The sequence below is a fragment of the Gallus gallus genome, chromosome 1 (genome assembly GCF_016699485.2).
Source record: "Gallus gallus isolate bGalGal1 chromosome 1, bGalGal1.mat.broiler.GRCg7b, whole genome shotgun sequence".
In the NCBI taxonomy this organism is placed as follows: domain Eukaryota; kingdom Metazoa; phylum Chordata; class Aves; order Galliformes; family Phasianidae; genus Gallus; species Gallus gallus.
Window position 1 is genome coordinate 31,390,783 of NC_052532.1, and position 14,327 is coordinate 31,405,109.

Sequence of the window (14,327 nt, forward strand, 5' to 3'; positions counted from 1 at the left end):
CTGGAAAACACATTTCCTCCGTGATTTTCAAGTGAAGATTTACTGGGCCTGTATGAGGAGCTTGAGGAAAGCTACCCACTTTCCTCCATAGCCACCTGAGTTTGCTCACGTGGTCCCTGCAGAAGAGCAGGATGCTCAGAACTACTGCGAGCCTTGTGTGGGGTCAGCCTCTGCTCTGAGGCTGTATGCACTGGAAGCAGCACTAAATGTGCATGAGAGATGGCTGCGTGTGTCCCAGAGATTAAAAGGCAAGCCTAGGATTGCACTGAAAATACTCACATCAATGCCGTTTTGTTGGCTTTTCTCAAGAAAGGTATTTCTTGTACTCACAGAGGAGTCGATTCTCAAGAACTGACAATAGCTGCTTTTTTTAAAACATTTTCTCTCTTTATTTGTTTTTCCTGATGGTTGCTACAAGCAAAGGAGGTATTCAGAAATGTAATGGCACAATACAAATACAGGCAGTAAACTAAGTTGATGGCATGAAAGGTGTATCTGAGAACACAGAGTTGACAGAATCAGAGTCGGATTTTGTTCGAGTAGTTTTTAAGATACTCTCAGCAATGACATTGTCATTAGGAAACAGTTTTACTTTCCCATTCTGACTGTGTTTTGGTTCATGTACGGGTTCCAGGAAAACCACTCGTTTGCCAGTGCTGGCCTTCTTCTCATCAGCAGGCAGCTCTTGGGGCGGTGTGGAGTTCAGTATGGATGTGTGGGCACTGCTTTGGTTCAGCTTCCTCTTCTTCCTTTTTGTCTTGCATTGACACGGGCAGGGGGTCAGGTAGAGATAAAGCAGTACTAAAACAATGCTGGCTACACAGGCAGCGAGGGTGGTAAAAGCTGTATTAAATGCTTCATGAGCATGAGGCCTGTTAACTGTGAAATTGCTGACATTTATTCTAACCTCTATGGTTTCATTTAATAGTCTTCTCTTATTTATTGCAGTGCAGGAGTACAGCCCAGAGTCCTCTAGCTGGGCATCTGTTATCTCCAGGCTCCCATTATGAAACACCCTAAATTTGTCGGTCTCCATGTCTGGCTCCAGCAATTTATTCTCTGGACTAACCCAAACGAAGTGTGTGCCTGCATCGCTGATTCTGCTGTCACAGTGAACAATCAGCCTGTCACCCACCTGGGCATCATGAATAAACCCAAAGGCTTGAAAAGAGCTGTTGATGGTGCTTTCAGAGCAGTTCAGAAAGTTGTCATGCAGTAAAGGCTGTTTGTTGTAACCTCTTGGATCTGATCTCAATAAACAGGTGTACTCACTTTTGAAGTCCACGACAGAGCTGAAGTGCCTTTGATACCAGAAGATGAGCATAGAGTACAGTGTGCAGTCACAATAAAATGGGTTGCCATGAAGATAAACTCCACTAAGATGCTTGGCTGGCACTGAACTCAGGCGCTGAATAGGCATTGACTGGATGTGATTAAAGGAAATGTCCAGCAATATGAGTTCTGTCAGCTTGTGCTTTCCAACAAACAAGTCCAGTGGGAAATGCAAGAGAAAGTTATAGCTTAAATACAGTTTCTGTAATTTGTACAATCCTCCAAAGGCTGAAGACTCTATATGTGTGATCTGATTGTTGTAAAGCAGAAGAACTTCCAGGGTCCCCAGCTCCTGAAATACGGGGCTGCCCAGCGTCTTCAGGCTGTTGGACGACAAGTCTAAGTACTTCAGGTTTGGGGTTGTGGAAAAGCTTCCAGTGATAATGCTGCTAATGCTGTTATGATTGATTATTAAAGTGTTCAGCTTCTCAAACAGCACTGGGACCCATTCAGGCTCTAAGAATCCAATTCTGTTATAACTCAGATCCAGCCTTTTCATACTCCTATAGAGATTTCCTGGCACCCGAGAGAGGTTCTTATTGGTGCAGCTTATGATATCGCTGGCACAGATGCAGGTTGTTGGACACATCCCTGGGGCACTGCCACTGACACTCACTGCAAAGACCAAGAGGCATACCAGTGCTCTGCAGTTCACCTTACAGGCTCCAAGTTGAATAGGAAGTGTCCGGCAGTTTAAAGACATTGTCGCTGGCTCTTAACTGGCTCCCAGTGCTCCTTACCACAGATTGTATGTGCTTTTAGCTGTGCACTAATCACTGTCAAAAGAAGAATACAGAGGTACAGCACGTTAACTTTTAAGATTCATACCCTGCCTAATTTCTTATGCATGTCTTCTGAGTAAATACAGGGAATTAATTCTTATAGTTTCATATGCTTAGTTACAAAATCTAGTTGTAAGCTTAGTGTTGTTTTTTTGTAAACATGAAATTCAGCATTTATTTGTAAATATTCGTATTACAGACATATTTTTTTTTCTTTTTTCTTTTTCTTTCACAAAATGCAACCATTCTTCAGTCTTGAACCAAGGAATGCACCTTCTGACAATTTAAAATCAGGAACATTCATCTGTGTAACATGACTGGGCAATGGTATCCCCTAGGTATTTCCAAATCAACCCAGACAGAAAACTTTGGATGCAGAATAAAAACCAACCAACCAACCAACAACAACAAAAAACCTTTATAAAAGAATATTTTCTTGTCTAGCAAGGTGTAGTTGCAACTACTACAAAGCTGAATGTTTCTTCCCATTCAGAGAATGACATTTTGAATACTCAGCTTTAAATATCTTTAAAAGAAACTCCTAGTTCAGTAATGCTTAGTACAGGTAGCATCAGCCTATTTTTAAAGTTATTCAAGATATCTGCATTGGGTTTATGTGGCAAGGTTTTGGTAGAATTGAGCTGCAGTGACGACTCTGTGAGCAGAGCTGGGAGAGTTGCAGCCCATGGGAATCCCACATGGGATTAGTTCAGGGAGGATGGTATCTGTAGGAGGACCCATGTGGAGCAGGGGCGAGTGACCATGGAGGAGAGGCGGAGATGAAGCATCATGGGCTGATGGCAGCCCCCATTCCCTGTTCCCCTGTACTGGGGGAGGAAGTAGAAGAGGATGAATGGGGATGGAAGATATTTTCAGTTGGTTTTTAGTATTCAGTGCTCTAGTCTGTTAGCAACAGGCAATAAATTATATTAACTTCCCTACATTGATTCTGCTGTATCCATGATGGTAAATGGGGAATGATCTCCCTTATCTGAACCCTCGAGCTTTTTTGTTGTATGTTGTCTCTGTCTTCCTTTGAGGAAGAGCAATGAGAGAATGGTGTGGTGGAAATTATCTGCCATCAGGGTGAAACCACCACCACATTCAACGGGAATGTTTCACATTCTGTTGCTTTCGCATTAGCCAAAATATCTGCAGAGGAGAAAAATTTTCCATGCCTGGTGCCCACCTCAAGCAGAAGTTTGGGGAACTTTCAGTTAGGATGAGTCAGCCATTTCACAAAACTCATTAAAGGGAAAAATATTTTGCTCATATTTAAGTAATAAGAACAAAATCTACCATACTCTTTTTTTGAGAATATTTTAGTGTCACTACAACTTGAAGCACGGACTCAAAATTTGACAGGGTAGTGGTTCTGTGCCAAGGTATATGTTTTTTTGCCATTTCCTAGGAATATCTACACATAATTAGCAGAGCAATTAACATTTCTATTCACTCTTGCTCTCCCTGGATACCTGTTAGAGTTTGTCACTAAATTCCCAGGTTGAATCAATATGCATTGATTATCCCCACCCTTTCATAGATCAAACGTGGTATTCAGCTCCCACATACTGAACTTGTTCTCATTTCTCTGATCTCACCCACCCATTGGTACAGTAACTGAGGAGGACAACCCCACCAACATCTGCTCTGGTGCTACTGACTCTGGCTGTGTCCCAGAGCTGGGAGATGGGAGGCTGCCTGTGGGCAGCAGGGAGAAACAAATGGAAATCAAGTGGAGAGAAGCAGAATAAAAGAAGAAGTTGTATTCTGTTGATGAGGGGAGGTGGGTGAAGAAAGGATAGAAGTGTTAAAATCAAGATCTAAAGTGTAGAGGACTAATGTAGAGATGCAGCCAAAGAAGGAGTTAAGGGGAAAAGGAAGGTAAGAAATGCACAGGGAAGGAAGGACAAAATCAAGAAAGGAGGATTCTGCCAGTGGAGCATCATTATTGTAACTAATGAAGCAACTGAGGATGAGGTAGTTCAGAAGCCATGAGCATGCAGAAGTCCTGTAAAGCAGATGAGACAAGAGCAGATAGGGAAGGGATAAAGGACATGAAGAGGATTAAGAATAAGAGAGGCAAATGTTTCAAGAGGTAAATCTTGGAACACACTTCTCCAGAGAATTTGCATTTGCTACTTGTGAACCTAAGATTGTTTATGCAGTCAATTTATGTGAAATGCACTAATTTTTACTCACCTCTCAGTTCCTTATTCCCCTCCTCTATAACCCTCTGCCAAGCTGGCAGGTGCTGTCTTCTCCAAGACATCTACTCATAAGCCAAATTGTAGATGTGCTATGAATCTAGAGAGCTGAACCTTCTAATGACTCATTAAAAGAAGAAATATGAAGGCAGCAGAAGAGGAGAATTCACCCTTCTTGAAAATTTATATATACAATGGGTTTAAATGCTCTCATTCCCAAAAACTAAATTAAGAGAATGACAGAACTTACAAGTCAAGTATTCAAAAATTAAAGTGTCACAATTAAGGTTTTCTGTGCCAATTTAGATTCTTATTACAGTTCTTAGTTACATTATCACTCACATTTATTTCCCCCATAAAACTTTCCTCACATTGTGTATAGGATTTGAAGAACATGGAAAAGGGCTAAGTAAATTCCTGTACATGAGAACTAGAACATATCCTAGTCTCTGCCACAGAATTCCTGTGATGTCAGGCATATTATGTGAAATGGTGACTGTTAGAAAATCATGAATACATTATCGTCACCAGCTTGAGACTCAGAAAACAATGAACTTCTATATATTAAACTTAGGAACGGCTGGTCTGAAGAAGTGTTGAGATGAGACTCAAAGTGTTATAACTCCTCCTAGCACTATAAGGTCCTCTCCTTGCTCCCCTGTGTATAAAATGGAGGTAGAAACATGATCGTAAGTACAGTCACATTGTGAAAACATATTAACCGATTAGAATTCCATTGAGACACTGGAACAGGTTGCCCAGTGAGATCGTGGATGACTCTCCCTGGGCCAGACTGGATGGGGCTGTGAGCAACGTGGTCTAGAAGGAGGTGTCCCTACCTACAGGAGGGGGGTTGGTACTAGATGATCTTAAAGTTCCCTTCCAACACAAACCATTCTATGATACTACGAATAAAAGCTTAGTATCAAGATTTATAAAATCTTCTACATTTTTAGATCCTACTGGAGTATCTAACTGTTTGTCAGTGGAAAGTTAGGAACAATGAGGAACTATTTTTTAATGAGCCCTAAGCATCTAGTTTAAATGCTTTTGCGAGTTAGCCTGTCTCATATGAAAACAAACAAACAAACAAAAAACACACACAAAAAAACTATTAGATATAAGTTCTTCTAGATGGGGTGATCTATGAAAACGTTAGGGAAATGACTATCAGGAACTAACTCTGTACTCCTGTGTGCATTTTTGTTGCAGGCAGTACATAAGGCACAATGGAAACACTGAAAAAAGATGTTAATAACTGCTCATTCAGTTAGTACGTTGCTTGAAACAAGGTATCTGAAAACTATATGTAATAAAACTAGATGAATGAAGACTGAATTATAATGGATTAATAAAATGGAAGACTGTTGTTGCATAGGTTATCTTTCCCACTAATATTAGAATACCTGATTTTGCAGCAACTGCAGCCTAATTTTTCATGGAACCGCACTTGCAAAGTGATGAATGGCACTTTCAAAATCAGCTCGTATATTGAATGGAACTGGAATACTGGCGATACTCCAAATGGAGCATACAGGTCAATGCTCAGTTTGAGAAGGCTTACCATGCTTAATACACCAAATAGTCTTGCGTGTTTTTTTCTGTCCATACTTACTAATCACTCAGCAGAAACTTCGAGCTAGTTTGCAACCATACCTCAAGGGCAGATTTGGGGTTGGTGTAAATCAGCATAGTATCTTTGAGCTCTAAGGAACAAAACCAGTCTGCAAGGGCTGAAAATTTGTTTGCCCATTTCCAAAGCTTGATAAAGTTGCCAAATGAGAACTGGTTCAGATGACAGGTTGCTTGGCAAGGCAAAACCAAATTATGAGCACCATACACATACTCACATACTAGGGGCCAAACCAGGTTATTTTGAGTACCCTGCCAAGCCCAATTCACAGTGCAGTACCTTCATCCTCAGTAGGGTCTTTGACCTTTGGGAAAGTAGGACTGCTGAGGTGTAACTTGCTCCATCCTTTTGGAGTACTTGTGTTCTCCCCAACTTCTGTGCAAATTGCACAGGCTGGTGGCAAAGCTAAGCACGCTAAACAAAAATATTCATAATCTATGTCACAATTTGAATCCACTTAAAGTGGTTGTATAAACAATGTAAGGGTTGGTAACTCGCAGGTTTTAAGTGACAAGGAAGAATAAGGCTTACAATCAGCCTTATACTAAAAAGCTTCATTTTATTTCATCCTAGTAACATTAGTTCAGGTCTTATGAAAGTACTACTTCACAAATTTCAATATTACATATTCTCTCAATTTTCATATTTGCTATTGAAAACTTGCAGCTAACATGTGCCAGCAGACTCCGGCTAAATACTTCATCCTTATTTCGGAATGAGATGGGTAACTTTTTGAGTGAAGGGCATGGCTGAGGGGTTTTGTACTTGAATTCTTTTCAAAGAAATAATTTCTTTGCGATGTTTAAGTGTGATATTTTAAGTTCACTGCCAAAAAAACACAGTATTTCCTGAGATGAATCATCTATGCAGTAATGGTGCATGTTTCTTAACTGTTTGAGAAGAGACGCAAGACATTCTCATTTCATAGGAAATATCCTCTGTTGTCAGTAACAGCTCAGTTTACTACAACAGATCAGCTCCTAGAGGATTTGGCTCTTGGTTTTGATGTTTTTTAAGGCTTTTAGAAGTAATGAGCAACTAGATCTGCTTATGGAAAGGAAAAATGCTGAACACTGCGCACTTCCTCACTATCAGTTATCTTTGCAAAATCAACGAATGCTCTAAATAGTAATTTCCACTTTCTCTGGGTTATCTCTACCATTAATGCTAATCTATGCATCAGAATTCTCTTTTCCTGTAATTACCTCCAGGCTTACGGCTGTTTCTTCCAAGTAAACTTACATACCAACATACATCTCTCAGTCTGCTAAAACCAACCAACAAAAAGAAAACAAAAAAAAAAAAAGAAAAAAGAAAATCCACACACACAAAAAAACAACCCTCAAACAAACAAAAAAGTCTCTTAATTTCAGTAGTGAAAGGGACTGAAGGTCACAAGCCGCTTGAATACTTCAGTAAACACTTCCACCAGTCTTTTCAATGTTAAAGTGGATTGATCTGTGCTTTACAGTAGGAATAACGTCTTCCTGTACATTGTTGATGCAAACAGTATTGTGCCTGGCTGACACTTTCTGCACAGTGAAAATGCAAATAAACGGCCTGCCAACACCCCACAAGTACTGTTGAGTTATAGATTTGAGTGCTCAAACCCTAGAATAATATTAAAGACCTCAGTCTACCCTCCAAAAGGTCCACACCATTTCCACATCTCCTAGCTGTTCTCCTTGTGTCACATTCAGTTCCCAGTCCTATCTCCTCTCTATCTGCCCACCTTGCCAGCCCACAAACTACTCACCCACCTCTGCACTTCCCACCGGCTTGAAGGCTCACTCAGCTGCTTTCCCCCTTTCCCCTCTCTAGGTATCAGATGGATGAAAGCTGTATTAGTTAAATACAGTAACAGATGAAATGAAGCAGAGATGGCTCAGGTGCTAAAAGTGCTTCTTCACAGTCCTTTTCTTTTTCCATGGCATTTAATGAAACTTTTATCACAAATATGGAAAAAACCAAGACTGTCAAAATGAGGTTTTATTAATTTATAGTAACAATATTATACAAGTACAATTATTAATACTTTTAATTCTAACTTTACAAATCCTGCTTCAGTACATGATAGAAATATTAATAATTGCAAACAGACTAATGGCTTCTTACATAATTAACCTTTTAAAATGTTACACTTACAAGGAAGGTCTGCACAAACTTCCTCTCCTAGTGTGTGCCTGTGGTGGGGAAGCTGTCACCTCTCTCAGCATCCAGGATGCGCTCTGCTTTTAACGCTCCAGGGTGGGAAGGCACTCCCAGCATTAAAGCTGCCTCTGCGTCTGTGCTCAGCATTTCTGACTGGGCAGAGCTGGATTACCCAGACATCATAATCCATGAGGTTTAGTGACATGATGGATCTGAGAGCATAGGCTGCTGGTGAACTACATCTGGGTGATGTATTGATGTTCTGGACTAAATCCCGGAACTGGCTTAAACTGTGCGCGGTGCAAGACCCAACCGTGATGAAAAATGGCCTTACATCACCTTTGCAGCAAGCTGACCCTGAGGTCAGTCTGGCAAATTGAGTGTTTTCCACGGCCAGCACCTGGCCAGACCTCAGCAGTGTTGGAGAGATGGATTTGTCCTACTAACTTCACCTACATAAAACTATTTTTTCCCACTCATCTTTCACTGAAGACTGAATTTCTCTGAAGGCAGATTTATTTATTTTTTTGCACCCGTGAAAACTCAGATGGCTTAAAGAAAGCTGAGACGCAGATGAGCAACTGGGTGATGTACCACTGAAGCTGAGTTGGGCTAATCAGCAGCAATCTGTCTATGGCACTGCTGCCTGCATGAAGGAATCACTCTGCAGCTTTTATCCCTCTGAAAAGAGCATGAGAGAAATACCCTCAGCAAAGCAACAATGCCTCCTTTTTGCCATGCTACTTCGTAAACTAAGATACATCCTAGCTCCAACATTGCAAATGACTGCAGTTGCTAAGGAGATAATAAAATAATTAAGAAAAAGGCAGTGACAAACAGTGGTGCCTCAGTTACAGCATCAGCAACCAGTCTCCAAGCAATGCCAGATCTTATGAAAGTTTAGTTGCCCAGCGTAGGATCCTCACCGCCTCCAAGAGCTTCTCTGGCAAGCTACACACCCGAGAAGCCTCTCTCCTCGCTGTGGGGGCTCCCAGCAGTGCCTCGAAGGGCAGCGCCGGTCGCAGCCCTCAGCCGGGGGGCAAAGTTTCTGCGGACCCGGGATCCCGCCGCCTCCCAGCCCCGCACCGCCACCCTCCTCCCGCTTCCCCCGAGCACTCAGCGCCGCTCCCCGGTGGAGCTGCGGGGCGAGCGGGGAGAGGCCGCGTCTCGACCGCCGCTGCCCTCGGAGCGCCCAAGCGCGGACCCCGCTCCATCCCCGCCGCCCCGCCCTCCGCCAAGCCGGGGCCGGGGCAGCTTTACCTGGAGCGCCCGGCGGCCGCCTCATAGCCGAGGAGCGCGGGGCCGGCTCCGCCGCCGCCAGCCCCGCATGCTCCGCGCCGCTCCTCTCGCCCTCCGCCGCCGTGCCGACGGGGGAAGTTCGAAGCCGCCGAGCGCGCCAGCGGCACCGCTGCGCTGCACTCCGCTCCCCCAGGCGGAGCCGGCCGCCGCCCGGGGTTGGCGCACGGCCCAGCGAAGGACGAAGAGCGAAAGCAGCGAACCATCAGCCGCAGCACAGCGGTGTTGCCGGGGCTTTTATCCCCTCCGGCCCCGCCGCATCCCCGCCGCGCCACTTCCGCGGCAGCGGGACGGAGCCGTCGGTGTCCCGGGGAGGGGCGCGCCACCGCCCCGCTCCGCCTCCCGCCCCCTGTGCGGCCGCGCCCGCTCCTCTCCGCTCCTCACCGTGGCTGCCCGAGCGGCGGTCTCCGACAACTTTCCGCCGAGCGCAGGCAGAGCTCCCCCGGCCACATCTGGGCTCGCTCCGCCGCCGCCGCCGCGCAGGGTTCGTGGGAGGGCGCAGCGGCGAGCGCCCGGTCCCCGATAAATGCGTGGCAGCTCCCCTTGCGCGGAGGGAGGCGGAACCGCAGGGCAGAGAATTTCAAAAGGCATTTTGCTGGTTCTGGAAAACAATTCTCCAGTTAATTAAATGATCAGAATCGAGTGAGGCTCCGTAGTGAAACGAGCTGTGATGAGAATAAACGAGTCTACCGAGTGATACAAGGAGATATCTAAAATTAATTGCCGCGGATCTGGCTTGTCTGGAGCAGGGGATCAGAGGGAGAGCTGCTTCGAGAGGGGAAGCGTGACAGGGTCAGGAGGAGACAAAGCTGCAGCCCAAAGCCTCGCAGAACACTTCCTGTCATGCAGGGCGATCTTTAACCTTCTCCAGTGAAGTTTCACAGTAATTTCCCCCATCATTTAGAGTACCCTATGTTTAGAGACAGAAGCTGAGCAGAAACTACTACAGTAAATAACAAGAGATTGTAGATTTATTGACATTCAGGAATACGGAATAATTCTCAATGAGCAGGCTTGTGAATAAAAGCTACTGTTAATTACAGATTTTCTTCCAAGGGCATATAACAAACTGGTTTTTGATGAGTGTTCGTGGCTGCATATAATGCCCAAAGGATCCTTCTTGCCATAAAATTAATGCTACAAGCAAACTGGAATTCTTCACTATGGTAAAAGGGATCTATTAAAAATGTGGTTTAATATAGGCTGATATCTGATGAAATTGTGTGCAATGCTGATATTGATTTCAAATTTTTGATCACTATCTTATCAACTTTTTTTTATTAATCATTCATATTCTGTGTTTTCTTCCTGCATTTCTCTGCGTTTGGAAGATGGATCAGGAAAATAGCATTAACCTCCAGGCTACTGATTTGACACTGATCAGTTTCAGACATTCCAGTAGAATGTTCATCTGTTTAAAGTATCTGATTGTCTTCATTTAGAGGAAAGCATTAAACCATTGTTGTCTCAGTATATCAAAATAGTAGGTGGCATTAAGTTGAATAAACGAGTCTACCAAATGATACAGACTGCTAGTACAGTCTGAGGAAGACAATATTAAAGTTTTATTTCCTTCTCCTCCTATAAAAGCTGAAAATACTGAGCCTGAGTTCTTAGAGTTCTGCTTGTGAAATGGAGATGTAAAATCACGTGGAGCAGCCATCCGTTTGTATTTACACAGCATCACCGAACCGCAGATCATGCTGAGTTGGAAGGTACCTACAAAGGTCATTGAGTCCAACTCCTGGCTCCACACAGGACCACTCAAAACTCAAACCCGGTATCTGAGAGCTTTGTCCAAACACTTCTTGAAGTCTGGTATCTCGGGGCCATGATTTTGCATTCTTTTTAAAATAATCTGGTTTTAAAATGGTAACAATTTAAACTGCAGTTCGTTCAGACCTTGCTAAGTGCGAAGTGCTGGTAGATGCAGAGGTGGCACTGATTGCAGCCAAGTTATTTAGATTCCAACCATGAAGCCTTGATATAGTGATAATCACTTTGGGGAGGCAGGATCTGAATCGGAGTGGAAGGTCTAATACTTAAGGCAATAAGAACTATTTTTTCCATTTTCACTTTTTCCTGTTAATGTTGCCTGGCATTTTCTTTTGTCTAGGAGAAGTCTGGGCCCAGATGCTCAAGAAATCAGCAGGAGTGGTGATGATCCCTACGTGATCCGCTCAGCTTCTGGACAGAGGCCATCTGCCAATAAGTAGATTTTGCACAGAAATCATGCTTCTGGGATGTTTCAACCAGTCTGAAAGGAGTTCAAAACTGCAGGGTTCTGTAAATCTGGAAACAGCTGCTTGTGAGCCCAGCAACTCTTTGTTGATGCTGAATGTTGACAAGTTTGCTCATGGCATGATGCAGTCGGATACATTGTGCAACTTCTCAGCCTAAAGGTGCTTTTGACACTTGTTACGCACTAAATTACAAGGAAGACTGTTTTTAAAAATCGAACTTGGATGGGAACAATTGGTAATTACCTTTCTTCTACCAAATAGCGCTGGTTGGAAAACAGCACCTATTCAGAATCTTTGTTGATCGTGTGTGGGCACAAGCTGTGTGACGCTGACAGTCCATTAATTAGGACATAAAACCTTTCTCGTGATAATCTGTACAAATGTAAGGTTTCTGGCATCACCAGTAGAGATTTCTGTTGCAGAGAATTGCTGATAGCTGTCTCTTTCTTCCAAAAGCATCAGGATCCTGTCTGTGTTTTCCTGCCCCTGTACAAAACTATCTATTAGAATGAAAGCTTTCCTGTGATGGAACTGTTCTTGTTTTCATGCCCTATGCGATGCCAGGAGACTGATGGGCTTCAGAAGGGCTTTTAATAACAATTTTCCTCTCACGCTCTTGAAAGCCCCCACAAATACAGAAATGCCTGTACTATCTTTGCAAAAGTTCCTTTCAGTAAAACAGAAACTTTATTACAGCTGCATCATTAAACTAATCATTAAAGGAGTCCCTCCCACCCCCCCTCCACACACTTTTTTTTCCTTTTCTTTTCTTTTTTTCCCCCCTCAAAAGCAGGATCCTGGTTCAACACGGCTTCAGAGAATTTATGGTCCCTTCATGAGCAAGTGACAAAAATGTGCTAGGGACTAATTAGGAGCAGTCAATGGGCTGCTGAAAGAAGGGAAAACCCTCCAGGTCTCCTGCAACACTCTGCTTTTGGCTGAAGCATTGTTCTTACCATAGTGCTCACACTGGAAGGAGGTGCAGGCTTCAGTTTAAGGTCTGCTTATATAAATTAATAGCCATTAGTCTATGTGCAGTAAAAAGGGTCAGACAGCTGTCTTCCTTTCTGTGATTCCTGCCTCAATCCTCAGTTAATGCTGTTCCAGTGTAGTCTAGCCTGGTGGCCAGGAGACTTCAGTAGGCTGTGCAGCTGTGCAGCTGTGGGCTGCAATCCCACGTGTACAAGTTCTGAAGCGCTGCTGGCAGGCAGGGAAGCAAACTGCAGGAGGACTTAAGAACCCATTTGTGTATACCTAGGGGAAACAGTATCTCCTTTTCACCCAGTCATGATTCAGAATAGCGTGATAGCTAATGCCATATTTAGAATGACGTCTATATCATACAGCTTTGACAACATCTAGTGGGTCAAGTCCCACAGGGGAGAGTGCTGGGTCTGTGGATCCTGTATGGGCTTCAGTGTGAGATACACAAAACAGACACCAGTCCAGTCAGTGCTGTAATGCTTTCAGCATGCCCTGAAGCAGAACACAACTGCTGTCATGTCCAGGTCAAACACTGCTGTGCTTCAGGTGTTGGTGAGAGTAAAAGGTAGGGCTGGTAGAGAAAACAGAAGCAGGATTTGATGCCATCAGTGTATAGCAGATGCTGAGCAGGACTGTCACCTGGGAGTTGTAGTTGCTTTTTCCAGTTCTGTTTTCTGACCAGTTTGAAGCTGTGCCCAATGCACATCTCTTCCATTCCACCAGGGCCTGCTCACCAGCCTCAGTCTCCAGGGGGTTGGCCTCTTTCTGTCTTTCTGCAGAAAACTCCTTTTTACTCCCACATGTGAATGAGTGCTAGTCATTAGACTGAGGAGAAAGAAAAGAAACGAGCGATTCTTTACCCAGCAACTGAAACTCTTACCTTGAAGGATTGTGCTCTCTTTCTACCTGGGCAAACAGCTTCTTGCTCCCCATTCCTAGGCCTTCAGAACTGCCTTTTGTTCCACTCTGTCATTCAAACCTGTTCTCTTGCTCTTTATTTTCATATTTATAGATGTGTAGGTCTGACTGGAATGTTCAAAGAGCTGTGGAGTATCATCTGTATGACGTTTCTTTCTGAAGTACCATATTTCCCCACTCTGTTTGCCGAATTGCCATCAGCTAGTAAGTATTGTTGAGCAGGGAGACAGAGTGGCAAGCATTCAGCTGCAGTTCTCATTAGAGGGGAGTATACTTCAGGATAAAAGCTTTTCAGTACTTCTGTTTATTGATTTGACCCTGAGTTCTCACCCTTTCTCCATTCAAATGCCTCTTTAGAACCCAAAACATCATTTCATCTCTTTGGCAGATTTCTTCTTATCACGAGCGCTTCTATGATGTCTTTGCTATCTCCGTCAGATGAAACTTAGATGTCTTGGTCTGATAACTAAATTGATTTATTTTTCTTTAAGGGTTGTCTTGTGTATCTGTGCCATCAAGTTTGAGTATAACTCACAGAACGTGCAGTTTACATCCTGACTGATTTCTAAAGCAGTGACAGAACTTGAATCTAGGTACTCACAATACAAAAAAGTCCTTTGCATTTCTTATGAAAGATAAATCAACTTTCCAAAATATATATTTATTTTGGACTAGACTGACCTCTGAATCATGAAAATTTAGAGACAACACAAATGAGTGAGAACCAGTGGCTGGTGTGTCCTTATGGATTGAGTGGGTCCTTAAGTTTGCAGATCTCAGA

The 14,327-nt window shown here is 43.5% G+C and overlaps 1 protein-coding gene across 4 annotated transcripts; it reads right to left on the bottom strand.

The window, feature by feature from the left end:
* Positions 1-365: 365 nt before the first annotated feature.
* Positions 366-9,901, bottom strand: AMIGO2 (adhesion molecule with Ig like domain 2). Of its 4 annotated transcripts, none has more exons than NM_001199550.2 (2): positions 9,786-9,901; positions 366-2,108 (listed from the first exon to the last, which is right to left on the bottom strand). In NM_001199550.2, the coding sequence occupies exon 2, from the start codon at positions 2,033-2,035 to the stop codon at positions 470-472; it is 1,566 nt and encodes a 521-aa protein (NP_001186479.2). In that variant the 5' UTR covers positions 2,036-2,108; positions 9,786-9,901; the 3' UTR covers positions 366-469. The 4 variants fall into 4 exon arrangements, with proteins under 4 accessions (NP_001186479.2, XP_015136862.2, XP_046793921.1 ...); XM_015281376.4 differs by lacking the exon at positions 9,786-9,901 and adding an exon at positions 9,366-9,702; XM_046937965.1 differs by lacking the exon at positions 9,786-9,901 and adding an exon at positions 8,100-8,198.
* Between the last annotated feature and the right edge of the window lie 4,426 nt (positions 9,902-14,327).